This window comes from Kalmanozyma brasiliensis (genome assembly GCF_000497045.1).
Source record: "Kalmanozyma brasiliensis GHG001 unplaced genomic scaffold PSEUBRA_SCAF2, whole genome shotgun sequence".
In the NCBI taxonomy this organism is placed as follows: domain Eukaryota; kingdom Fungi; phylum Basidiomycota; class Ustilaginomycetes; order Ustilaginales; genus Kalmanozyma; species Kalmanozyma brasiliensis.
Genome location: NW_015961959.1, coordinates 337,748 through 362,500, shown reverse-complemented (window position 1 = coordinate 362,500; position 24,753 = coordinate 337,748). Strand labels below are relative to the sequence as shown.

At 57.6% G+C, this 24,753-nt stretch overlaps 9 protein-coding genes across 9 annotated transcripts; 4 read left to right on the top strand and 5 right to left on the bottom strand.

Moving 5' to 3' along the window:
- Nucleotides 1-322: 322 nt before the first annotated feature.
- Nucleotides 323-2,596, bottom strand: PSEUBRA_002628 (Zn(2)-C6 fungal-type DNA-binding domain protein; the record flags this gene model as incomplete). Its single annotated transcript, XM_016437035.2, has 1 exon — nucleotides 323-2,596. The coding sequence occupies one exon, from the start codon at nucleotides 2,594-2,596 to the stop codon at nucleotides 323-325; it is 2,274 nt and encodes a 757-aa protein (XP_016292535.2).
- A 2,513-nt stretch (nucleotides 2,597-5,109) lies between these two features.
- PSEUBRA_002627 (Brefeldin A sensitivity protein-related, domain of unknown function DUF2421) lies at nucleotides 5,110-9,492 on the bottom strand (the record flags this gene model as incomplete). Its single annotated transcript, XM_016437027.2, has 1 exon — nucleotides 5,110-9,492. One exon carries the CDS (start codon nucleotides 9,490-9,492, stop codon nucleotides 5,110-5,112), a length of 4,383 nt encoding a protein of 1,460 aa, XP_016292534.2.
- A 1,570-nt stretch (nucleotides 9,493-11,062) lies between these two features.
- PSEUBRA_002626 (NADP-dependent oxidoreductase domain protein) lies at nucleotides 11,063-11,944 on the top strand (the record flags this gene model as incomplete). Its single annotated transcript, XM_016437050.1, has 1 exon — nucleotides 11,063-11,944. The coding sequence occupies one exon, from the start codon at nucleotides 11,063-11,065 to the stop codon at nucleotides 11,942-11,944; it is 882 nt and encodes a 293-aa protein (XP_016292533.1).
- A 674-nt stretch (nucleotides 11,945-12,618) lies between these two features.
- Nucleotides 12,619-14,406, top strand: PSEUBRA_002625 (uncharacterized protein; the record flags this gene model as incomplete). Its single annotated transcript, XM_016437049.2, has 1 exon — nucleotides 12,619-14,406. One exon carries the CDS (start codon nucleotides 12,619-12,621, stop codon nucleotides 14,404-14,406), a length of 1,788 nt encoding a protein of 595 aa, XP_016292532.2.
- Nucleotides 14,407-14,499: 93 nt separating this feature from the next.
- On the bottom strand, nucleotides 14,500-16,566 carry PSEUBRA_002624 (Phosphatidylinositol-glycan biosynthesis class S protein; the record flags this gene model as incomplete). The annotated part of the gene is made up of 1 exon (XM_016437028.2): nucleotides 14,500-16,566. The coding sequence occupies one exon, from the start codon at nucleotides 16,564-16,566 to the stop codon at nucleotides 14,500-14,502; it is 2,067 nt and encodes a 688-aa protein (XP_016292531.2).
- A 436-nt stretch (nucleotides 16,567-17,002) lies between these two features.
- PSEUBRA_002623 (Peroxin/Dysferlin domain protein) lies at nucleotides 17,003-19,138 on the top strand (the record flags this gene model as incomplete). The annotated part of the gene is made up of 1 exon (XM_016437039.1): nucleotides 17,003-19,138. One exon carries the CDS (start codon nucleotides 17,003-17,005, stop codon nucleotides 19,136-19,138), a length of 2,136 nt encoding a protein of 711 aa, XP_016292530.1.
- Nucleotides 19,139-19,252: 114 nt separating this feature from the next.
- On the bottom strand, nucleotides 19,253-20,089 carry PSEUBRA_002622 (ATP12, ATPase F1F0-assembly protein; the record flags this gene model as incomplete). Its single annotated transcript, XM_016437030.2, has 1 exon — nucleotides 19,253-20,089. The coding sequence occupies one exon, from the start codon at nucleotides 20,087-20,089 to the stop codon at nucleotides 19,253-19,255; it is 837 nt and encodes a 278-aa protein (XP_016292529.2).
- Nucleotides 20,090-20,396: 307 nt separating this feature from the next.
- PSEUBRA_002621 (Retinoic acid induced 16-like protein) lies at nucleotides 20,397-23,570 on the bottom strand (the record flags this gene model as incomplete). Its single annotated transcript, XM_059464861.1, has 1 exon — nucleotides 20,397-23,570. One exon carries the CDS (start codon nucleotides 23,568-23,570, stop codon nucleotides 20,397-20,399), a length of 3,174 nt encoding a protein of 1,057 aa, XP_059321292.1.
- A 404-nt stretch (nucleotides 23,571-23,974) lies between these two features.
- Nucleotides 23,975-24,476, top strand: PSEUBRA_002620 (Ribosomal protein/NADH dehydrogenase domain protein; the record flags this gene model as incomplete). Its single annotated transcript, XM_016437046.1, has 3 exons — nucleotides 23,975-24,069; nucleotides 24,173-24,279; nucleotides 24,385-24,476. The coding sequence occupies 3 exons, from the start codon at nucleotides 23,975-23,977 to the stop codon at nucleotides 24,474-24,476; spliced, it is 294 nt and encodes a 97-aa protein (XP_016292528.1).
- Between the last annotated feature and the right edge of the window lie 277 nt (nucleotides 24,477-24,753).

Below are 24,753 nucleotides of genomic sequence, written 5' to 3'. Positions count from 1 at the left end.
CAAACAGCGCTTTGCTGGCCCGAGCCACATTTCCGACATCCGAATTTCATGGCGCTGCACAAACGTGTTCCGTGCTTCGATTCCTCCTCACCCTTCAGCAATGCACCTCATCTCATCTCTTTACGAGGAGACAATCACAATCAGCATGATGGGTGCACGCGCGAGAAGAAGCTCTAAATGTGTTTGTGCGTGGGTGATACATAAATAAGAGCGATAGCTAAGGGGTGACATTGGTCGCGAGTGCTGGCTTGAGTGTGATAGCGAGAAGCTGCTGGTATAGTGTAAAAGTTGTGAGACGGCAGCCGGCGCGAGTTTTCGGCACTCAGGCGGAGGCGCTAGAGATCGACTGTAGGAAGGTGATGATCGAATTGTCGTCGTACGTGTCCCAATTCATGGGGTATGCGGGTGGCACAAGGCTCTCCGACAAGTACTGAACGGTCGAGTTGTTCATGCCGCCGCCAGATTGATGATGCGACTGACGGCCATGACTCTGGCCATGACTGTGGCTGTGGTTGTGGCCGTGACCGTGGTTGTGCCCATTGTTGAACAACAGCGACGGGTCGTTGCCGCTCGCAGCCATGCTGCCGTGATGACCCTGCGGCGACGAAGTGGACAGCAGGGATGGCGAGCCGGATGCCTGGCTGCCCGTACTGCCGTGGTTGTGATACAAGCCGTGCTGTGCGCCGTTGCCATTCCCGGTGCGGTATTGACCTCCGTAGTTGGGCACCTGCATGCCACTGCCATTCGAGTTGTTGGGTGAAGCTGACGGCAAGTAAGGCGGGCGGAAGGACGAGCCCGAGGCGATGGGAACGCTGCCGAAGGCATTGGGCAGCTGCGTGAAGGGATTGAGGCCCATGGCCCACTTGGCATCCTCCGAGATGACGAGATCTTCGGCATTGACAGGCGAGTTCTCGTTGATCGACATGGTGGATGGCAGCTTCTTGCAGCAGAAGCGCAGGAATCGGGCAAGGTAGGAGCCCTGCTCTAGGTAATCCTCCAACGAGGGCGAGGTGGCATCGGCAGCCTGTCGAATCGCCGCACATGCCTGCATGGCCAGCTCCTGCGGCATGGCACGCCAGTTGTCGCAGATCCAAACAGCTGAGACGGCCAAGTTCAGGATGACAATGTCGTGCACGTAGCGATAGTATCCAGCCTGACCGTAGGCGCCGTTGAGAAGCTCGAATAGCTGCACCGAGAGCTCCGAACACTTTTGGAATGCTGCTTGCCTGTCGTCGGCGAAAGACGGGCCTGAGAGCAGCGGTGAGCTGTAGATGGAGTAGAGCGCCCGATAGTAGTTGAAGAGCGTGTTGGTGTCGTGAAACAGCAAGCAAGGACGTCCAGAGTGCTGGCAAGGAATCTCGCTCGCCGGCGGGTTCATCCAGACCGAGCTGGAACATGTCTGCGCCGTGATGGCCATCTTGATCAGCCGCGCATTGCGGAGGCAGGTGGCACGACTGATCTGCGAAGGGTTCGGGCTCTTGGCGTTGGAGTGCTTGAGGGAGGTGATGAGATCGCGTTTGATGTTGGCGTTCTCCCGCGAGGCGGCGAGGCGCACATCGATGTCCTGCACCATATCTCCAAGCGAGTCGATCCACTCGCGCGGGTCAGGCAGCAAGCTCGGGTCAATGGCAGGTGGCAGGTGACGTTGGTCGCGGTAGCCGTCTTCGAAGCAAGAAAGCTGGAACAGAGTGCGCTGTGACTGGATGTAGGATCGGGACGGGCCGCCTTTGGAGCGCTTCTGGGGTCCGAAAAGCTCGTGCAAGCCAAGCTCGAATGCTTGTGTGATGGCGAGTCTGACTTTGCGCCAACTGCTGCCGTCCTTGGGATGCTTCCACATAGCGAGGATGGAGAGCGACTGAATGATCTCGAGCTGCGGAGGAATGTCGTCTGCGGCGATACGCGAGAGAGCAGGCTTGAGGAACTCGAGCGAGTCGAGATAGCGGTCGACCTTGATGAACTTGGAGGCGACGGTGCAGATCGCGGCTAGCAAGATGCGATAGTCCGGGTTGGTCTTGAGCGATTTGAGGTTGTAGATCTGGCTGTCGAGCAACGCAATGATGGGATTCAAGCGTTCGTAATAGAAGTGGACGAGCTCTGTTACTTCATCTTCGTCGAAGAGATTTGCAATGATGACGGACTCGATGAGCGGACGTCGCACCGCCGGTGTGGACACTTTGACGGCGGGTTCTTCCTGAAGATGCGAATGCATGGTGGACGAGAGCAGCGCTTTCGAAGCTGTGCGTTCGGACGACGTGGTGTCGAGCAAGCTTTGCACCGAGAAGGGGTTGACCGAGGCCGAAGCCGATCCGTCCGTCTCTTCGTTTGGACTTGGGCTGGCCGAATCTCGCGATTGACTCTTAGAGCGCTTAAGAGGCACCGAGGACGACGACTTGGAACGTTGTCCCTCGAGCTTGACGCCGCGATGATGCGACGGTACGACGCATTCAATGCTGAGGCGAATGCATCGTGTGCAGTTGTTGGAGTCGTCTGGGAAGATACAGCGTGATTTGATCTTGCGACATCCCGAGCAAGCGCGTCTCTCGGCAAAGGGCGTGAATTGCTCCTTCGGAATGACGTCGCACTTTGCAGGTGGCATCGTGACCTTGAAGAAGATGATGCTGGACGGTATCGATGTGATTCGGTGGAACGTGCTGACTCGATGATCCGCTAGAAGGGTTCGTCAGAGCACCCATGCAAGTGCGAGAAGGCGTACCGCACAAGATCGTCAAGCGGAGAGCCAAAGGCAGAGGAAGGATCGCCGGCTGTTGTGGCGTGCGGGGAAGGAGCGTCGAATGCGGAGCGATATCCGTTGACCGTGTGCAGCGATGTTCTCTCAGAGACGGCCGAGTCGAGCGTGAATATGGCCCTGAAAGGTGCGGCTGCTTGAGACGCTCGCTTCTCGTTCGTGACCTGCTTCCTTGTTCTTCCGACTTTCGGATGAGTGAGTGTATGTGCCTACTGAAGAGACCAGAAGCCCGGATACAGGGACACGTTCGAGCCGAGCGCGATCTTGCTCGTGGCAAGGCCGGAAATGATGGAGATCTCCCCCCAAATAGAGAGCTGTGAGGATATAGAACCCGTTCGTGGAAAGGGTGAGACGTTCAGCCGGCTATGTAACAGCGAAAAGGATGCTGAAAGGTGATGGGGGTGTTGCAGCGGAACGGTGACCACACTGAATCGCCCGGCGACCTTGCGGACCAAAGTCGTAAGATGATGCTCGAGACCCAAGGTCTGAGATGGATGGCTGCGTGCTGGGAGGAGCAGGTTTACAAGCAAATGGAGACGAGCGGCTGCGCGCGATTCGAGCCGATGTTGAGCGTGGCGTAAGCGAGGGGCGTGAGCTAAGGCGCTAGCGTCGAGCGTTTGCAGATGGCTGAGAAGCGAGCCGGATCGGATGATGGTCCTAGGAAGCGATGGAAGGGGAAAGCTGAGTCGGTTGCAAGTAAGGCAGCCGAATAGGAAATGCTTCCACTTCAGGGTTCTGCACAGAGCAGAGCAGCGAGCTCACCAAGTCAAGGGAGCAGGAGAGCAGGAGAGAACAACCGACTCAGACTGCAGCTGCAGACGACTTTGAGAGGAGAAATGTCAGAAGGAACGCTGCACAGACGCGAGATGCAGCAGCAGAACAGTGGCGGCGGTCCAACTCTGTCTGAGAAAGTCAAAGGTCCCGTTGCAGAGCGGACACTCGTCTAGAAGCCAACCAACCAGAAAAGAGCCAACACGGCTGTCGCGCCTGGACGAAAAGTCTAAAAAATCAAATCAATTGGACCCTCTTTTTCGCGCCCACCTCTCTCTGCCGCCTGCTGCTTGGCGGCTGCGGACAGGCGAGCGACTCGACCAAGCGCAAGGCGACGCGGCAGAAGCAGCGAGGCTCGCCTAGGCTCATGCTCACACCTCAGCGAAGGTAGGAAGTGGGATGAGCTTCGCGAGCGAACCGGAAGGGGTGCCGCGCTTGCCTTTGTTCTTTCGGAAAGGAGCCAGAACGGCTGCTTCTCCGCTATCAGACGTTCGGCAAGCTTCCGGTGCTGCTCATCGGAAGCTGCGACAAAGCGTTCCCACGCCTCGAGCGCTTGGAGGCAATAAACACCCTCCTCATTGTGGCGCCAACGAATCAGCTTGCTATCAACCGGCGGAACTGCCGTGAAGGAAATGTGAAAGGGCCCCACCGAAAGCTTGATACTGCCCAATGATGACAGTCAATGAAGGCAAAAGTGGGTCGCCACGGCAGCACGAAAGGTCGAAACTTCATTGATCTGTTCGTCAGCGGTGCTTTGCGTGAGCTTTCTTTGCCAACGACGGTCCCAGGCGAGAGCGGAGCCGCAGTCCAAGCCGACCGAATGGGGCAAGATGTCAGATGCAGCCGTGTATTGGTCGAAGGCCAGATCCTGACCGCAGTTCGCCCGCTGCAGAGTCTGCATCAATACTGTTGCATAAGCATGAACCCGCACATGAATGGGAGCACAATAGAGCAGAGATGCGAAGCCGGACTTGAGATTGCCGAATCGGCTTTCCTGCAATTGAGTCAAGGAACCGCAACGGCAAGCGCACTGTCTTGGAGCCAGCGCTTCGGCTTCCCCGAGCAACTCACCACCTTGCCAAAACGCGTGACTTTGGCGAGAGGGTCTCGAGATGAACGAGCGACTTTGGCTGCCGTCATTTCCAAGCGAGCATCTTCGGCTGCAGTTGGTTGCTGCTGGCTCGCAAGCGCCGCCGCCGCCGAGAATCACAACTGATTCGGAAGCGTTCCGCTTCGATGTTCTCGCGTTGGTCTGGAGCCGCTCGGCGCTGCAGTCTGTGAGTCGGCTTTGATGGCCTACGCCCTCTCAACAAAGCATTTTCAATCAAGCACAGGCTTGAAGCCTGCTCGAGCTCGAGCTTGACTGTTGGCGGGGCCGTGGGAAGCGTTTTTCGTGTGCACGTTCCGACACTTCTGTGGCGCAGTCAATTGCGACCCACTCGATGTCAAAGAGAAACGGTCAATCTTCCACATCGAGGTCGAAATGCTGTTGAGATTAAGGAACCTTCCCACCTGTCTCCTGCGATAGCGCTTGAGCCGAAATGAAACGCTCGAACGTCCCACCGTGCAACCTTGTCTTCGAGGCAACGCTGTCATCCAGCCGCACCGAGATTGCTCCGAGAAGGCTTCTTGCTCGCATACGGGCTCGACACCACCGACTCGGCGCTCGACACAAAATGCCGCTCAAAGTCGTCGACGCTGCCTCCCCACACGCCAAAGTTCTGTTGCGTCAATCTGCCCAACGCATCCAACTGGTCGATCACATCCTTCATCGCCAGTGCGTACGAGTAAAACAGCAGATACGCACTCGATCCGCGCACCGCCCTCCTCTTGACCACAGGGAGCTCTCGGATCCGATCCAGCAGTCGCAACCGGCACTGACCCGCTGGTGGGAAATAGGGCGGAACCGGATTCTTGAGGTGGAATGCTGATCCAAGCGTGTAAAAGTAGAGCAACACGTTGCCCACCATCTCGCGTCGCTCGGCGTTGACCGGGATCACAAAGTCGCGTCGGACGTGTCGGTACCAGTCTTGTCGCGTGGTCACGCATCGCATGCTGTGCAGCTTGTCCAGGATGTTCTGACAGCACGACAGCATCGACCGATAGGTGGCGACGGGAAACGGTCCTTTCAGCCGCGGCTCGTGCTTGGTCTGCGCGAGCAGGCCTTCCAACTTGATGATCGAGACCTGCAAGTGCAACTCGATCGCTTGGAATTCGTCGCCATGTTGCGTTGCGAAGGTGCCCAGCAGAGCTGTCTCTTCGTCGTTCTGACCGTCCACACCGTGCTGCTCAAAGCTGTCGTCTGCGTCCTCGTCCTCGCCATCTTCCCCTGGACCACGGTGCCTCGATCGCTTCTGCGAAGGATCGCGGGAGTACGACAGCACTAATCGCTGGTAGAGCCATGCCAACTTGAAGAGTACGTCCGATACACCCAGTGCCAGCTGCCGACGCGCTTCAAAGGGCCAGACTAGCTGATTGAGGATTGTGGCCCACAGCACACCAACGATGACCGAGACCGTCCGCTGATACGCAATCTGCTCCACCTCGACTTCGGTCTTGCGCAGATTGTAGCTGTACAGGGCCGTCAGATTGTACGTGAGCAGCACGAAGCGACCACTCGACGCGAGCTGAGGCTTGCCAACGATATAGCGGAAGCAAGGGATCGAAAACAGCACTCCGAAGATCGGCAGCACGACCCCGTTGTCTGGGAAGAGCTTGTAGACGCCGATGGCAGCACACGCCCCGAGGATGGTTCCCATGATGCGATGAAGGCTCATGTGATTCGACTGGCCGACTGTCGGCGAGAGCACGACCATGAAGCTGACCAGCGCCCATTGGCCCTGGAACTTGGTGAAGATCGGGCGTGTCGAGGGGAAGAAAGCAGGGCTCGCCAGAAGAGCGCTTCCGAGACCGGACTTGATCGCGAACTTTGTGTCAGGCTGACGGAAGAACTCGCCGATGTGCCAGACCACTCTTTGCAGCTTCTCTTGCCAGGTCAGAGCTCTCGGAGTCTGATCCGTGTTGACGGCATGTCGTCGGTTTGATGGGAAGTCCAGTGGCGTCGTCATCTTCTTTGCTGCCGGCACGCTTCTGACAGTCTTTCCGAGCCTGCTCTTCATTCTGCTACCCTGGCTCCATCTCCAGCCTAGCATCGAGGCGTATTCTGATGTCATGGCGCCCATTGTCCCAACAAAGAGACGGACTCGCATCCATAGTGATGTTTGCCTCGCCAATGCGATTCGTTCCTCCGCTTGTCGGATCACCTCGAGCGCTTCAATAAGCACTTCCAACTCCTTGGCAAATTCCTCGAGGTTGAAGACGAAGAAAAAGATGAGGAAGACATCCTCGTCTCCCTTGTCGTCTTGCAAGAGGCTCTTGACTCCAAACGAGCCGTTCTGCTGGCCTTTGGCGCTTCGACCTGACGTATCATCGTAGCTGTCATCGCCAAGCTGCTGCGCCAGTTTCTTCGGCTCCATGGTGTAGATGCGTTTAATGGCTACCGTTTGCTCGTGTTGAAACCTTCGCAATGCCTTTGAGATGTCGCTGTGGAGACCGTCGAAGCTGGTCCCGGGCACATAAGCGCCGCTCGACGTACCGCCAAAGTCGTGCCAAGTGCCAGTGGCGCTACCGTTGTTGCTCGCATCTTGGAAGAGCACCTTGAGCACAGCATCCGAAGCATCGCGTGCGACAAACGTAGATCGTAATCCACGGAGAGTGCGGCAGCAGGAAAAGACGAGACTTCGCATGTGCGGACCGACGCTGGCGATAAAGTCTTCGAATGCAGTTGCCTCTGTGGCGCGGTCGGAGGAGCCAGCCTTTTCTGCTCCACCATCTGCCACGTCGTTGAGGTCGGCGTCCACTTCGAACAGGTCGGCAAGCCGCGTAGATGCTGGCCGAGATCTAGTCTGAGGCACGCTGGCAGGTGCATTTGCTCCGTTCACGGTTGTCCGAGTGGAAGACTCTGCCTGTGAAGCCTCTCTGGCTAGTCGCTGTGCTTCCCTGCGCGTGGCCATGATCTGATGCTGCAGACCGCAGCTGCTTCGAAGACCGGTGAGATGCTGGGCAAGTCGATTGAGCGAATCGGTAGCCTCGACGTACTTGGCGCTCATGCCACGCATCCGAACGTCGAAGAGCGATTCGAGCTTGGCCTCTTCTAGATTCTTCTTGAGCGAAGTGAAGCTGTCATGGTGGTCGTCGATGGCGCGCTTGATGCGATCGCTCTTGAAGTGAAAGTTGGCAGGGTCCTCGAGCAAGAAGGTCTTGGTGAGGACACGCAAGAGAGTGGAGAACCCTCGCAGATTGCGGACAATGTCGCCCTGCAGATTGGAGGTGGCGCTCTGCGGCCAGACGTAGAAGCAGATGACGTTGCTGATGAAGGAGCCGACCAGAACGACTAACGTCACCTGGAATGTCTTCTCGGTCGAGAAGTGGCCAAGATGCATCGAACCCTCTTTGACAATGACCGTGAATACGATGATCGAGATGAGCGAGCAGGCCGTGTTGAATTGAGGCTTGGCGACCTTGATCTTTGCGTAGCCAACCAGCGCCATGCCGAAGCCGAGGAAGAAGAGGACGCTGACGATGTCAGAGATGAGAATGCGGTCGACCTCATGCAAGAAGACGGCGACTGCCATGGAGCAGAAGCCGAGCGAGATGGCGAAGATGAAAGCGCCGAGCGCAAATATGTCGGCTTCGATCATGGCACCCAGCGTCTTGGCAGGGTGAAAGTAGACGGCTACCGTCGCAATCATGTGAAGGTTCGAAAAGGGGACCTCGTCGTCAGGATCATTGTTGGGCAAGAAGCTTGCAAGCCAGGCGCTCAGAGTGGTCGAATAGGTGAAGAGCGACGCGACCAGATAAGCAAGAGCGCATTTGAGGATGCTACGCTGCAGCAAGGTGAGATTTGACCCGCTGGCGTGAGAGCCCAGTGAACGCATCCTGCTCTGCAGTGAGGGTAGCACTCGTGTCGATCCAGCTCCGTGGCCTTCATCTGATGCCGGCCTTTGTCCACCATTCTGATGCAGTCCGCTTTTGCTGCCATTGGATGTTCGAGCTGGCGATGCCCTCTTTTGTTGGTCATCATCGTCGCTATCAGTCTCGCTGTCGGTGTCGGTCTCGCTGTCGCTCTGCAGAAGACGCTCTTGTGTCGAATACAGAAGCGGGTCTTCACCAAGAGGAGTCTGTTCGGGATCATCGGTCAGCATACTCGATGGCTCCTCGCTGAATCGAACAGGGTCTTTCGCGGCGGATGACCCCGAGGCTGAGGTTGCCGAGTCCTGCTCTTGACTCGGAGAGTTCCGTGGGTGCGATGACGTGGTGAGCTTTGACGTGCGGGATCTCAGCTTGAAGCTTGAGCTCTCCTTGAACGAGGACGGGCCGACAAAGCTTGCGAAGGAATCATCTGGATTCTCTTCTTGCGTGTTGCGTACGTATGAAGCTGGTCTTGCTGTTGACCCGGGCTGACCAGTGTTGCTTGGACCTGCAGACATCCGTGAAGGTGAAGGTGACCTGGTATGTCCTGACGGCGCGACAGAGAGACGCTTGCTCTTTCTACTCGGCCGCAATTTGGAACGGGACTGGCCGGAGGGATCCTGGTCTGCAGCTTCGAAGAGATGCGCGAGGGACTGCCATTGTTCGGCATATTGGCCTGGTGCAAGCAGATGGTCGATGTCGCCGCGCAGCGTGTCGGATGTGATGCCCTCATCGTCAAATCTGCGCTCGTCCTCAAAGGCGCGAGATCGACGTTTGGATGAGTCAGCGGGTGTCTTGAGGGCGGAAGTGACTTTGACGCGCTGACGCACGGCATTCCAGAGATTGGGTCGGATCGTTCCGTTGGATGGAAGCGACTGGGTGCTGAACGGATGATCTCGGTCAGAGACGATGCGACGGATGATGGGCCGAGCCGATGGCTGCAAGAGCACGGAGCCGCCCGAAGGTTGCTGGTGACTTTGTGGTTGTCCTTCGGTCCTGTCCATTGTGAAGCGCAAGGGACGGTTGAGCACAATCAGTGGTAGGTATGAGTCATCCTGTGATGCTGACGTGGACGCTATCGGAGCGCTTCCGATGATGGTGAGAAGGGAAGAGGACTCGGGCAGGCGCGCCAAGGAAAGTCGTTGGTGTCGATGTGTTGTTCTGCACAATTCAGATGCAGGGTCGTCGCGCATGCCTCGCTCGCCAGCAGCTGCTCGGTCGGCTACGACAGGGAATAAGGAGATTAAATTTGGAGAAATCAGAGGAAAAAGGCCCACAAAAAAAAAAGGCCAGAAAAAAGGCTGTCAAAAAAGTCGCCGGCCTTGGACCCTTTGAGCAGACGCACGGTCCCGATGCCGAGCCTTCTCTGTTCTCCTCATCATACAGCACGTCATGTCGACATGACTCTGCTCCCAACAGGACTCTACCGGAGGAGTGCATACAGCTTGAAGCCACAATCCCTTCTCGGACGATGTACAGGAGCGCGTGCTGTGCGAGAGGAGCACACAGGCTTCGCTAATCATGGGACTCTTTACAGGACCAGCATCCACCTCTCGGAGGCCCGGCTTATCTGCGCCTCTGAAGCGAAGGTCGCTTGGTCGAGTACGCGAGAGCTTGTCTTCACCAAGCAAATCTGCAGAAGCTCTACGGCTCGAAGGCGCAGATGTCGAGGAATCGTCGAAGAGCGATACGATCTCGGTCGAAAGCGCTCACCACGCCAAGCCGCAAAGCAGCAGCGCAGACGTACCGCAAGAGACATCATCAGGCTCGGCTCGAGCCTCTTCATTCCCTATCTCGGAAATATTGTCCACTCGCTTGAGGCCATCGAACGACGCACGCCAAGATGAGGAGACGGAACCCGAGCTCGACCTGGCAGATTTGCAGAGCGACAACGCGTTCTTGTATCAAAGAGAAGCGCCCCTCGAATCGGCGCTCGGACTTGTCAGTTTGCAATCCCCGGAACCGCTTCTGATCGAACATATCGAAGAGTATGTCGCAGGACACTACCTCGACTGCTTCGGAATCACGCTACAGGACGAGCTCGTGAGGCACCATGACCGGCTCGTGCCATTCTTCAACAAAGCGCCACGCTTCCTCTCGATTCATTCTTTGAAGAGAAAGGAGCTGGAACGGGACTTCACAGAGATCATTGACACGGCTGATTCGTGCCCACGTCAGGAGCTGTGCCTGGGTCGTTGTCGGTTAGGCTGTAGCTGTCCCATCTACGATTTGCCTCTCGTCAGCAGCTGAAGGCTCTTTCTATCATCGGTCTGAATATTCACATGTACAAGCAGACTCGAGCGTTCACACATCTATGCATCTACTCCTCTCGTCTGTGATACACGACAGTGAAAGCGATGCATAATCAGCAGAGCGGCAACAGATCGGTCCGACCGTGACTGTCCACGGCGATAGCCGGCTAAATTTCGAATGTGACAGGCTGTGGAGGTCCCAGGGCTCGGACCATCCTCGACATCCTCTCGACCCCGACACTTTCCAGTCTCGTCCATGAGCTCTCTCGCTTCCTCCTCCTCCCGAACCTCATCATCTTGCTTGAGACGTCACCTGCACACCATGACAGATCGGTTTGCACCCAAGCGAGGCGAACAGCTCACGCTCGCCTCTTCCATCAAAATGGTCGACGGTCACACCATGCCCCGCTTTGGCATCGGTGCCTGGGACATGCGAGGTAGCGAATGCAAGCAAGCTCTGCTGAACGCCTTCAACAAGGCAGGCTACCGACACGTCGATACCGCGAGATACTACCGAAACGAGGACGAGTGTGGCCAAGCTGTTCGCGAAAGCAGCGTGCCTCGCTCCGAGCTGTTCTACACCACTAAGATTTACCTCAACGATATGGGTGGCGGCAGCAAGACGCGCTCTGCGATCGAAGATAGCCTCAAGAAGAGCGGTCTCGACTACCTTGACCTCGTTCTTCTCCACGCTCCCGATGGAGGTAAGAAGTTCCGACTGGACTCGTGGGCGACGCTCACCGAGTTGGTGCAAGAGGGCAAGATTCGAAGCCTGGGCGTATCCAACTTTGGCCCTCAGCACATTGAGGAGCTGATCGATAGCAAGCCGAAGGTGCTGCCTGTCTGCAACCAGATCGAGTGCCACCCCTTCTTCGCTCAGAAGGATGTGAGGGCTGCGTCGGAAAAGCACTCCATCATCGTTCAAGCATACTGCCCGCTCGCAAGAGGTCAATACTACGGAGACAAGACGCTCAAGAAGGTGGCTGGAGAGACGGGCAAGACGGAAGCACAGGTGATGCTGCGATGGCTCGTGCAGCATGGTATTGTAGCTCTGCCCAAGAGCAGCAACCCGCAGAGACAAGTCGAGAACGCCGAATGTCTGTCCTTTGAGCTCTCGGACGAGCACATGAAAGAGCTCGATGCCTTGGATAGGGGTGATAAGGGCTGGGTCGAGGTGCAAACCCAAAGTCAGCACTGCGACTAAGCGAGCCTCGCATCCAGGACGCAGTCGTCTGCGAGGATGTTCGACGATCAATGAAATCAATGCTCTCTTTCAGACTGTCGAAAGATGATCATGACTCCAGAGGCGGACAGAAGTCTTGACAAAGGTGTCCACAGCTGTTTGTCTGCGAAAGTGTTGGTCTCTGAGATTCAGCGATCTAACACCCAGATTCGGACCGCCGCGGCTGAGTTTTCTCTGCGTTTTAGGCTCAGCGTTTTTGTCTCCACAGAGATGAAGGGCGATCCCAGCTCAACGCGTCAAGAGGGTGGCGAAACGCGAGAGCGACTCAGGAAAGTAACACTTTTCTCGAGAAGCTCAGCCATCTGTCGTTCCTCTCGTCATCTTACGCTTCGCTTCCCCATCATCTCCGTCCAGCATCGAACGCCTTACCCAGTCTGCTTGTGCACTCGCTAGCTTTCGGACAGCGTCAACTGCCCCGTACAGGTCTGGCACCTCCGCTTCCTCAGCCGCAAGATCCGTCTTCGAGTTCAGCGCATTCAATCGAGATGCCTTTCACCGGCGCAGGCGGCCAACCCCTGCTGCCCATGTCCGCACCTTGGATCAATAACGCTGCGAGCACATCCTCATCCGACGAGCTGATCGTAGGCGCTGCTACTTGGCCACCTTCAGCGGCTTCATCGTCCGTCACTTCACACATGGACAGCTCAGCAGCTCCACCCACCACCATCACCGAGATCAACCTGGTCTCGTCGCCTCCCACCAGTCACGCTCCTTCGCCCTCGCGAACGCGGTCTTCTCCTCTGAGGCCCTCTTTGAAGGCGAATGTGGTCGACAGTCCATCTGGCTCGCGGCGAATAGGCAAGGCTGCCCTTGTAGGCCCTTCCAACCAGCAGCCGGGAGAATTCGTGGCGAGCAGCGATGCAGAGGACGGAGAACACGATGGCCACGCTGACGAGCCGAGCACCCCCGAGCGACCTCGTTCCCGCTCGCCCTCGCGATCCGGCAGAGAGTCTCACGCGTCCACCGATCCAAGAGACGATAACGGGCCCACCGTCTACGTCGAGATCCCAGCTTCGTCCCCATCGATCGTGCCACCACGAGACAGCACCCGCTCGAAGAGAAAAGCAAACTCTCCGCAGAGTACCCGATCGCGACGTCGTGGGTCAGATGCGTCTGACGTCGTGGAAGTAGATGACGATGCCGCGTTTGCAGCACAGCTCGCTGCGCAGGAGGAGAGAGCCTCTCGTCGCCCGACACGAAGCGCCCGTAGCAAGGAAGTCAGCTACAAGCCGAACTGCGATTCCGAAGGTCGACCACTGAAGTCGAAGAAGAGCTCAGCGGATGCAGCGACGTCAAGCTCTTCGAGGTCGAAAGCTGCATCGAAGGACGCTGCTGCTTCGAAGAAGGGTACGAGCAAGCGCAGGTCGATAGCGGTCTCAGATGACGAGGAGGATGGCGCTAATGATGGCGGCATGCCTGGTCCAAGCTCATCGAGCAACGCAAAGGGCGCAACACGTGGCGAAGGAGATGCAGACCTCACAGACGAAGACGTTGGCTTCAAAGCGCGTGATCGCAAAAAGGCAAAAGTGACGAAAGCAATCACCGTGGAGGATGACGACGACGATGCTGCCGCCTCCGACCACGACGACGGGATCATGACACCACCGCAGCTCACATCGCCACGACGATCGTCACGCAAGGGTGCGCCTTCGCCGAAGAAGCAGCAGCTCGAAGAGACGACAAAGAGCAAGAAAGGCAAGGGCAAAGGAAAAGGGCAGCCGTCAAAGACATTCGATCTGGAAGGTGACATCGAGGACAACGAGGCGGAAGAAGTCGAGGCACCTACGGGGCGGTCGAGCAGGAAAGACGCAGCATCGCGCAAGCCGACCAGGGCTGGCAAAGCCGCATCGCCAGTAGCAGAGGAGTCAGAGGCTGAAAAGGAAGAGGAGGCAGAGGAAGTCAAAGCAGAAGCAGAGAAAGGAGCAGTGAAGGAGCAACTCACGGAACTATCGCCCTCCTCCGAGCCTTCCGCCTCATCCTCGAAACCCGCCGACACTCCTGCCACACCCTCGGCCTCCTCCTCCGTATCCGCACCCGCCCGCGCCACACCAACCACAGTCGCCATTAAGCGCATCGACCCCTCCACTCCCTCTTCCCGACTTTCCTCCCCATCCACCTCCGGCCCGTCCTCGTTCTACGGCAAGTCCCTCACCAAGATCCTCACCTCCAGCGCGGCGCGTCGACCAGGCTTGACACGCAAAACCAACATTCCCTCGCTGCTGAACCATCGCGGTGCTCCAAAACCGCCGGCGCCCAAGCTCGCTGTGTCCAAGCGTCGCATGCAGGACGACGACTACGAGTACGATGCCGAGTACGAGGCGCTCATTGCCAAGAAGGAGAAGGGGAGCGATGACGAGAGCGACGAAGAGGAGAAGGAGGACGGTGGGGCTGAGGAGGTGGAGGTTGAGGAGCAGTACGATTGATCATCACGTTGCACACTTGCGCGCTCACATCCGGAAATAGCCATGCGACTGTCTTGCTTTGCGAAGTGTGTTTGGTATTGTACAAATGAGTGGTCAAGTGGACCGTCTCCCCTTGCCCTTGGCCACCTTCTTCCTCCCCGCCGCTACCTCCTTGGCCAGCTTGACGCTCGTTACCAACAACGGCACGAGCAGGGGGGCGAACAAGGGTGTATACACCGCATACTTGTGCTCGTCGGGGAAGTACAGCAGGCCGAGCATGTCCGGGTTGAAAAAAGCCCTGTTGCTCAAAGCATGTGCCTCTTTGACCCGCGCCAGCATGTCGTCCAACCCAAGATCTTGTTCAGCGAGCGACTCCAGAATGGTCAATGCGGCTTTGGTGTCGGCCGTGACGTCGGGTCCTACACCGAGGTTCTCGATGCGCGAGACGAGGCGGGTGATGGCGAGCAGCGCCGAGGTGCTCTCCCGGGCCAATTCGAGGATGCGTCGCTGTTTCAGCGTCGATAGCTGCACTCGACGATGCAGAGATCGGGCTGGTAGACGTACGTCCCCCAGGCCAAGGAGGATCTCGAGTTGATACGCGAAGAGAGAGATCGCTTGCTGGACGTCGTCTTGCGGTAGATCCTGGATACGGCCCTTCTCGGCTTCGAGCGAAGGATCGATCAAGCCGCTCGAAACGTTTCGCCCATCGTCGACGTTGAGGATGACCACACCGCCCCATTGAGGGATCAGCCACGCATTGGACGCTTCGTTCACCCCGCCCGTTACCGTGTCCCGGATCAGCAGCGGCGAATGCGACTTGCTCGGGATGTACAGCAGGAAGTGCAGATCGTGCGTCTGCGAGAGCACGTCGTACGGTCGGCCGAGGCTCGAGTCGTCCGCGGAGGAGGTGGGCGGGACGGTCGAGGTGAGACTCCACTCTTCCGAGTTGACGAATACTTTGAGGTCGTCCCATTCGACGACGTAGCGTGGTGGCAGGCGAGTGCGGGTCTGCTTGACGACCCGCTGAAGCTCCGGAACCTGAATGATGCGTTTGCGCTTGACGGTGATTAGCTTTGTGCGTTTTGCTTTGGCTGCTGCGGATTGGAGCTGCCCTTCGACTTCGCTTTCTTCTCGTTCGTTGTCCTCCGATGATGTCTCGGATGGCTCTGCCTCCGATTCTGAATCATCTGCGACGCGCCCCGTCAACGACGGCTCGTCTTCGTCATCGACCTCGACCTCCTCCTCCACTTCCTCTTCAATCTCCTCATCCACTATCACCTCCTCTTCCACCTCCCCCTCCACAATTTCCTCGAAAATCTCCTGCGTAGGCTGGAAATGCAAAGGTGCGAACCACTGAACCTGCGTATCGACATGGAAGTCGTGCAGGTCGCTGAGCTCTCTTCTGAGTTTGGTGATCGGATTGTCTGCGTCATCATTCGCATTTGCCAGAGCATGGATGAGCGAGCTGTCATACGCGCCTCCGTCCGCGGTGTCTTGATTCATGACGCTGAAAACGAGTCGGACGTGCTTGCTGTACTGGATGACGCGCGGATCTTGTTCCATGTCCGCGATTGCTGCGTTCGAAGCCTCGTCGGCGCTTGCAGGCGCTTTGTCGCCCCGCAATGAGAGGAGTTCAGCAATGACAGCAGCGCTGATCGTGTCCGGTACTAGTGGAAGCGACGCCGGCTCATCTTCATCGGGAAGGTAGACCGTTGGGATCCAACCATGATTGTCAGGTGCCGGCGCTTCGCTCAGCACCAATATCGCGTAGGAGGCCGTCTCTGGCTCGACTGATGCTACATTGTCTACAGCCACTGTCGATTGCGCAGCGACCTTCCACCGCGTACACTCGAGAGAAGCAGCGGCCGGGAGACCCGCCTTGATCTCGAGACTCTGCTGTATGAGCTGCTCGACCTGTTGCAGAAACGTATCGGCGCTGCGTCCCTCTGCATCGTCTTGTGGCAGTATCGCGGGATCAACATATACCGAAAGGCTGGCTTGAAATGTGACCGGACACGATCCCGAGTGTTGCAGCGCTTCCACCTGGCGTGTCGGTAATGGTAACCGCTGGATCGTGGTGAGTCGAAGCCAAGATGGGATGCTTGCGAGGAGGGCAGCCCAGAAGCAGGCCAAGATGGCGACGCGCGTGCCGAGGCTCTGGAAGACGAGCGGCACTGCCATAGTGACGAGCCCCGAGGATGGGTCCACGGCGTCGACGACCTTGTGCGATGTAGGCTTGGTGGAAGGAGACAGGAAGGAGGGTCGAGAGAACAACACTTTTGAGACACGGTGTTGGCTGGTGCGCGAATTGTTTAAAAGTGTCAGATCGACACTTGAACTGGTCTCGAAAAAGTCTCCACATCTGGGCGCTTTCACGCACAGACGCAAAGACGGATTGACCGCATCAGAAAGGCAGAGCGAGCGGCTCATCCGGCCGCTCAGACTGACATCACACAGTCACGCTCGCTTTGGCCGACGCTGTTCTTGGACCATCACATTCTTCGACGCTTCCTCCCTCCTGTCACCAAGTATCACATCGTTCTCTTCCTTCAATATTCCATCCGGGCTTTCTCTCAAGAAGCAGCTTTGCTAGCCGCATCGCTTGCTATCTGTCAGCATGTCGTCCACATCGACTACCACGACTCCGGTCAAAAAGGAGAAGGACTCGCCAAAACCACCCTCAATCGTCACGAACTCGTCTCGCATTCCTTCCACATCGTTCTCAACAGCAACGTCGCTGTCCTCAAGCTTCGAGCCGCTCTCCTCCTCTGAAATCCTCGAACGCATCCCCAGCCCCGTCATCCGACTCGTGGCCGCGCTAGGCCCTGCCATCCATGCATTCCATCGCTTCATCCGTCTCGCTACCTGGACGGGCGGTAAGGGCTCCACCTCCTCTTCCGTACTGCTGCTTGTCTCGTTCTGGTTGATGTGCGCTTTCGGCTACGAGCTCCTGCGCTATGCGCCTCAACTCGTCATCCTCGGCTGGATCGGATACTCTGGCGTTCGAAGGCAGCTCGCCTTTGCTCGCCCTCGAACACATACTCCGGCCAATCTCATCGACAAGCACGACAAGGTGTCCGCAGCAACAATCAATGCGAGTCTGCTCGAGCTCTCCGAGCTTGCCGACTTCTTCTCGTCCTTGCGAAGAAATGTGCTGGTGCCAGCTGTACAGCTCATCTCGTGGGACCCGAGCCCTATGAACACCAAGGCGGTGGCTGCGTTCTTGATCCTCACCTGGCCACTATGGCTGCTTGCATTCCTGCCGCTGCGCGAAAACGGCTTCCCTAGCTTGGTGCTTCCCGTCTCTGGCGCTGGAATCCTCGCGTTCATCGGAAAAGTCGACGCCTTCGTCTTCCACCACATTCTCAGGCTCGTAGGCGAAAACCGCGTAGCTCTCTTCCACACCAAAGCAGCTCCGATCTACACTCAGTACAACAATGTCTCGGGCTTTGTCGCAAAGACACCTCTTCCGATCATCTACGCACACCTTCGAGCCCTCGCCGCCCGCGTGCGATGGGAGCAACTGACCAACTTCAACATCACGCTCCTTCCTCCCTACCCTATCGGTGCGCTCACCATGCGCAGTCTGGTTTGCCTTGTCGGCACTCTCGCGCTCACTTGGTGCTCTCCCTGGTGTACCCTTTATCGCCAAGCCGTGTGGAAGAGTGCTACCATCCGCCGCATCGTCCGCGGCACCGGTCGTCTGCTCAGCGGTCAGCTCTCGGTCCGCGATGCATACGGCAAAGGCAACCTCGACGATGAATGGGCTCACGGTCTCTACCACGACGACGGCTCCGAGCTTCTCAGCGCCAGCAAGGTCAAGAAGGAGCCCACTTCCACCAAAGAAGAGTTCGTTCGCCACGAGGACGTCGTCTACCAATTCTCCATCTTCGAGAACCAGCGTTGGTGGGTGGGGCTCGATTGGACTGCCGCGTTGCTTCCCCAAGAACGCCCGTCGTGGTCCGACGAGGCAAACAATCCCGTCTCGCCACCTTCTTCGTTCAGCTTGCCTGCCACCAAGATCATGCTTACGCCCGCACCCACCGCCTCGGACCCGAAAGCCTTCACCCGCCGCACGATCAAATGGCAGTGGGTGGACCCCGAATGGTCGATCGCCGGCGTCTCCTCGCGTGGCTACTACCCGTCTTCGACCGTCTACAAGGGCAGTGCGAAGGATGCGGCGATCAAATCGGCCAGCGTGCTCGGCGACAAGGACGCAGTGGCGGCGGCAAAACAGGGCTACCTCGGTGACGCACTCAATCGCATCCGCGCCCGAACCTCGGGTGCTGAGAAGCAAGTCGATGAGGATGCAGTGAGCGATGTGGGAACCACCGCACATCGCGTCGGGGGCGACGACGAGCAGGACTGGGACGTTGACACCGAGGGCTGGCAGTACGGCGACAATGCGTGGGACAAAATGAGCAAGAAGTCTGGCATGGGGAGGTACACGAGGCGGAGGAAGTGGGTCCGACGCGCGGTGCTGCTCGAGGTCGTCGAGTACGGCGTACACGGTCCCAGCCCTAGCCCTGCTGCCTCGCCTTCGCCTTCGGGTACGGCGGTGAAGAAGGAGGAGGCCGAGGTGGAGGACACCAAGGTCGACGGCGTCGATTCGGCTGTGACGCCCAAGGTGGATACGGACGTGGAAACGGCTACCACGACCGATTCGGGCGAACTGGATGCTTCGCCGTCCAAAGCTGCCCTGGCAGCGAAGAGACCGAGCATCTCGGATCGACTCGCAAAGGCGGCTGGTTGAAAACGACCCCCTGCTGACCTGTGAAGTCTCATCGCATGTCTCACGCAATGCAATCGTTCACAAATCTGGCACACACGCACTGCGGTCACATGTGCAAGTTTTGATTTGTGAGCATCAATTCCTCACCGTGGCAACAGCCACACTTCCCAACGTCCTCCTCATCTCGGCCTGATCGACATCATGACTATCCTCGACACTTCCCCAACGATCGATCTGGCTCTGGACCTCGACTTCGGCGGCCTCGCTGGCCTGTTTTACGCTCAAGTGACCCGAGACGAGTCCGACCGAGATGAGGAAGCTTTTGGTGAGCATGACGCTGCGTTCGAAGGCTGCCAGGTCGAAGCCGTCCAACCTCTCTAGGTGAGTTTTGAAGGTTTCTACGGTCCCTTTTGGGTGTGCGTTGCCCAACAACCCCTCAAAGGGCCTCACCTGTGTGCCGTACGCCTCGTTGACGTGGTGGAGCAGTGGATCCCAGTGTCGTTTCTGCAACTTCACCAGACTCTCCGGCTGTTCTTCCTGGAAACACACCGTCTCATTCTCCAAATACCGCAACAAAAACTCCTCCACCCCTTTTCGCTCCACCGGATCAGAACAGCCTTCGAGCGCCCTCGCTGCCAGACTGGTGAGTGGGAGCGTGTGTGGCTTGAGAAGCTTTCCCTGTTCGCTCCACTCCTGCGCGATGCAGGTGGCTAGCAATTCGCGATTGGCGGGGATGATGATGGCTTGTCCACCGGGCGTTTTGATCGATCGACCGTCGAGGAGGATTTGAAAGCCAGGAGTCGTGGAGGTGGGAGGTTGGAGAGTGACTGTTTTCCAGAAGCGGGACTTGAGTCGCTCGGCCCGGTTCAGCGCTGCTTCTTCGAGCGTAGGGCGCGTCGTGTGAAGCGCTGCTGTGCGGAGTGGTAGGACGGTGGCGCGGAACGTCGGTCGGACAAGCGAGCGGGCGAACATGACGCCGATGCTGCGAAAGGTGAAGATCTGTGTGTGTGAGAAGGAGGAAGAGGGAAGGGCAGGTCAAAAGATTCTCCAAAGTGGACCCCGCGCAAGAAGATTCACAGCAGGGCCGAAATCCGATCTGCAGACAGGCATCCAGCCCTAACACACTCGAAAATTCCAATCTCGCTCTTATCGACCGTCTTCCACTCACTAGCACGCCTCAGGGCCTCTTCGATGCTGAGCTCGGTGCTGTTCCATGACAGGTTAGCTCATCCTCGATGCCAGAATGGAAGGGGGTATAATTGCGGCATAGCAAGTCGGCCTACAGAAAGGAAACGGGATCGATCCCCCAGCTCCTCCTCACCTGCACGATTGCCAATAGCTCCTTGATCAGCTCCTCCAGCAGGATAGTGTTGTCCAGCACACTCGAGAGCGTCGCTCTGCCCTCCTGATCCTTAGCCGACGATGCTGCAGGTGGCGGACGCCAATCGTCGGCACCAGCAACGATCTGGGTCTTGACGATGACGGCGGCCGTTTCGCGAAAGTGGTCTGCGTACGGATTGATGGTTGATGCGGAGACGCTGCGCTCGCCCGAGCCTGGACGAGCGTCAGCGACGGTCGGCACAGAGGGTGTTGGGAAGGCCTTACCGAGGTGGGAGGGTGTGCGAGTGGCGCGGCCGCCAAAAAGCCGGGCCAGGGCACTGCTTCGTCCGAGAGAACCCGTCTCGGCTGCGTTTGCTGGAAGAGCTGTTGGTGCTGAAGGAGGCGAGAGGGGCGCAAGAGAGGCCCTCTTGTCTTCGACGATGCCGAAATTTCTTTCTGCTTCCCTGACTTGTGCGGGCGTCTGCTTTCGACTGCTGCTGCCTTTGCTCTGAGAGGGCAGACGTGGTAGCGTCAAGCAAGCGCCAAGCGACGTGGGTGCCTCCGCTTCGCCTTCGTCCTCTCCACTCGGCTCGACCACGTTCAGTGCGGCAGACAGATCCTCCGTGAGCATCAGGCTTCTTCGTCTCTCGGCCAGATACCTGTCGAAATCGGATACAGCAATTCGGTACGCCGTCACCTGCTGCGCCAGGCCCGCGAGCAATTGCAGCAGTCCAGGCTCTGGTCCGTCTGCCTCGCCTTTGGGCGGATGTGTGAGCCACCCCTGCACGCTCCTCATCGGCGAGGCAGCCAATGCAGAGAGAACGCCGCTCGCTGCCAAGTTGACTTCGACAGGCTGCGAGAAGAAGGACGAGATATCAGCGAAGAGCTGTTGCACAAAAGGGTCGTTGCGGGCCAAAGAAATCTGTCCGCCTCCGAGATCAAGAGCAAGAGAGAACATGCTGTCTTGGCGCAAAGCTTGCTCGGCATCAAGCAGATAGTTGCTCAGCGAGGCTTGCATGGATTTGCTGCTCTCCTTGGATTCGAATGAAGCGAGCAGGGCAGAAAGCCCGTCGATCTCGCGGAAGTGCATGCCGATGTTGCTGTGTTCCGGATCATCTCTTTCCATCTCGGCAGCTGGGCTTTTCGGCATCCATTCGTCGGTACTTGATGCCAAAGGCTTGCGAGGCGGAAGCCGAAGCAATCCGTCGGATGCGCGCAGGCCGTGGCACACGAGTAGACTCCTCGCCAGTCTCCACGCTGCGACGCGCGTCGCCGGGCGCTTCGAATCTTCCAGGCTGTCCAGGATGAGATCCTTGACGCTGTATCGGTCCGAGTCGTCCACAGGCACACCGATGGACTGTCCGTAGCTGCACCCATTTGCTTCGTCCAGCGGGGCCGGGAGCAGAAAGTCCAGAGCCACGTCTGTCAGGATGTGTCCGCTCCGAAACACAATGATGAGGACGTCGAGGTAGCTGAGCACGGCAGCAGAACTGCCATCGAAATCGCTGCTTTCCATCAGCGAAGGATAGACCACGTTGCGAATGAAGGTGTCACGAATGGCGATAGCGATGGCGCCGGCAAGCTTGCGGATCATCGGGTCCAGGTCGGGCGAAGCTGCAGGCGATGGCGAGAATTCCCTTCTGGCAGCCTTCTCGTCTGTGTCGTTAGATGCTATTGGGGCCGCATTGGCAGCTTCAGTGAGGTGTTTAGAGGCAAGCCAGAGCGAGTCGAGCACGTCCTGACAGAACTCCATCAGGTCGACCATCAAGCGCAGTTGCGCTTGCAGCTCGCTGTCGTCGCTTTGCGTTGCCGATGCCAATGCTTCAGAGGCTCCGTTGCTGGCTTCAGACGTCATGCTGCTCGCTAATGTGATCGTCGCACGAGTGCTTGTTGATGAAGAAGAGCCATCGATCTCTGTCGGATCGTAGCGTGGTACTGGTCGAATGCGTGACGGCAGCAAGCCATAAGCAGCGCCCAAACCAGCGCCGAGAACATCTGCAAAGTCCGAGTGGGCGATGAAGACGGCCAGCGAGCGACGAACGTCTTCGGTGCCGAACGAGACGCGCTTGGTTGGTTTTCTCCCTTTCGCACCAGGCGAGGTGCTTCTGTTCGGAGCATGCCCACCTTCTAACGAAATCAAGAAGAGAAGGCCAGCTCTGGCAAGCTCACCGATTCGACCTTCGCGGTGGACGAACTTGAGCAAGTAGGAGAACAAAGGGAACCTGAGCCGTCGTTTTGATTGCTTCCGAGGAGCTTGAGCTGTTGCTGGCTGGATGGTCGCGGTAGAGTCGACGGAGTCTGCTGGAGATGCCGGCCGTTCCATGGCCGGGTCGGCTTCTGGGTCTGTCAAAGCAATCTTCGAAGCTTCGCATCCTCGCCTATCATCCGAGAGTAGGCTGTCGAACAACTTGCGACTGACGATGATGGAGCCATCTTTGAGACCGCGTGCATCTTCGGTGTTGTCCGCGTCGTCGACAGACTCGTCTGTGAAGAAGATTTGAAGTAAGTCTGGCGTGTTGCGAATGCGGCTTGCTATGTGGCACATGAGATCGACGAGGTCCTCTTCGTAGTCGTTGTCCTCGGCGGCAGACGGAGGTGCGTTAGAGCCACTCATATCGAACGAGTCATCATCCAGCTGATAGCGGACGGCGTCTTCGTCGAGACATAGCTGAATCAATTGAGAGACGGGCTTGTTGGCTGCTTGTCGAGAGAGAAATTTCTCATCCATGAGAATGATGAGGTCTTTGAGGGCGCGGATCGTCTCTCCGCGGATTCCCTTGGGTCGGTCATCTACCGAGAGATGTACCAGCTCGGTAAGGATATCGTACTTGAGCAGATACTCCATACACGGACCTGTATGGCCATCATTGCTGCGATTGCTTTCGAAGACGAGTGCGTCGATGATGCGTTGCAAGCGCCGTGGCAGGTCGGATCTTGCTACGCCGTGGAAGAGGGCCCTTTCGTCCGGATTCTCGAGCTCGCCTTGGACAGCGAGCCAGTCGGCGTGGAAGATGTCGACGCTACCAACAGGATGGAGGGAGGGCTTCTTGCGCAGGCGAGGCGTTGCGCTGATGCCAGCACCGGCTTTGGAAGGCGTCGACACCAGGCCGGAGAGTCGGCTCAGATACTCCATATCGAGGCCTCAAAGGGCGCCAGGGCTGCCGACGCTGCCATGAGCCAGAGACGGTGGAGATGGTGATCGTTGCTGATGTGATATATAGCCCGAGTGGTCGGCGTGAGCGGGCGCTTCGATGTTGGTCGGCTAGGTGAAAGGAAAGAACGAGAGCGGGCTCAGTCGAGAAGAGTCGTCTTGGTACGCAGCCTGAAACGCAGTGCAGCTTTGGAAGTGTTGGTCTTTTAGCCGAATTTCAATCTCAGAGTGTTAAGCCCTCCGGCAGACTACGCTTCTAATGCTGACAAATTGTCATTTCGGAAGCTGGTTGTGACGACCTTCGCATCTCAACGCTGCCATTGGGGACCCTCGTACTTGCTGCTTCGCTATCATCTACCGATCATCCTCACTCACATCTTCACACCATGTCGGCCAAACAATTGACAAAAGCACTCCCCAAAGCGCTCAAGGAGGTCCGTCTTCACCTCTGCCAGACCGGTCAGGCCTCTGCAGGAGCAAGGTAAGTCCGAAAACCCGACCGCTCAAAGATGATCGCGAGCAACGACTGACAGCCCTCAACCCTCTCATTGCGATGCTCGTTCTGCCGACAATACACATAACAGGAAGTTCCTCGAGACCAACTACCAGCCCATCAAGTCATCGAATCCCGACCTCCCCTTCCTGGTCCGAGAGGCTAGCGGAACCCCCGCACGTGCCTTTGCCCGTTTCGGTAAGTGTTTCTCGTGTCGCTTGTGCGACTTAGCACCCTATCATCATTGCGATCGTGTTACTGACCTTCCGCTCATATTGTCCTTGCGATCACTGATGATCACAGAGCGCGGTGTCGAAAAGCACGTTGAGCTCGACGGCCTGAGCTCGGCTGACGTCGAGAAGAAGTTTGGCGAGCTGCTCGCTTCCTCCGCATAGATCTGCGCTTTGCCATCAATGATATACTTCCCGCATACTTCTGAACACACACCCCCGAGCTATCACGAACCATCATGCGCTCAAGCCCGCTGATACGCTGCTGTGATGGTCTCCAGCCATCGCTCAAACCCAGATTGCACGCTGTGTCCTCACCTTGACACCCCAGTCGCTCGATTCGCGGCTGGCTGCAGATCCGCATCCCGCTTCAGTCTCCCGTGTGCCTCACCGATCATCGAGTCCGTCGGGCGAGTATCGCAGGATAATGTGATAATGTCAA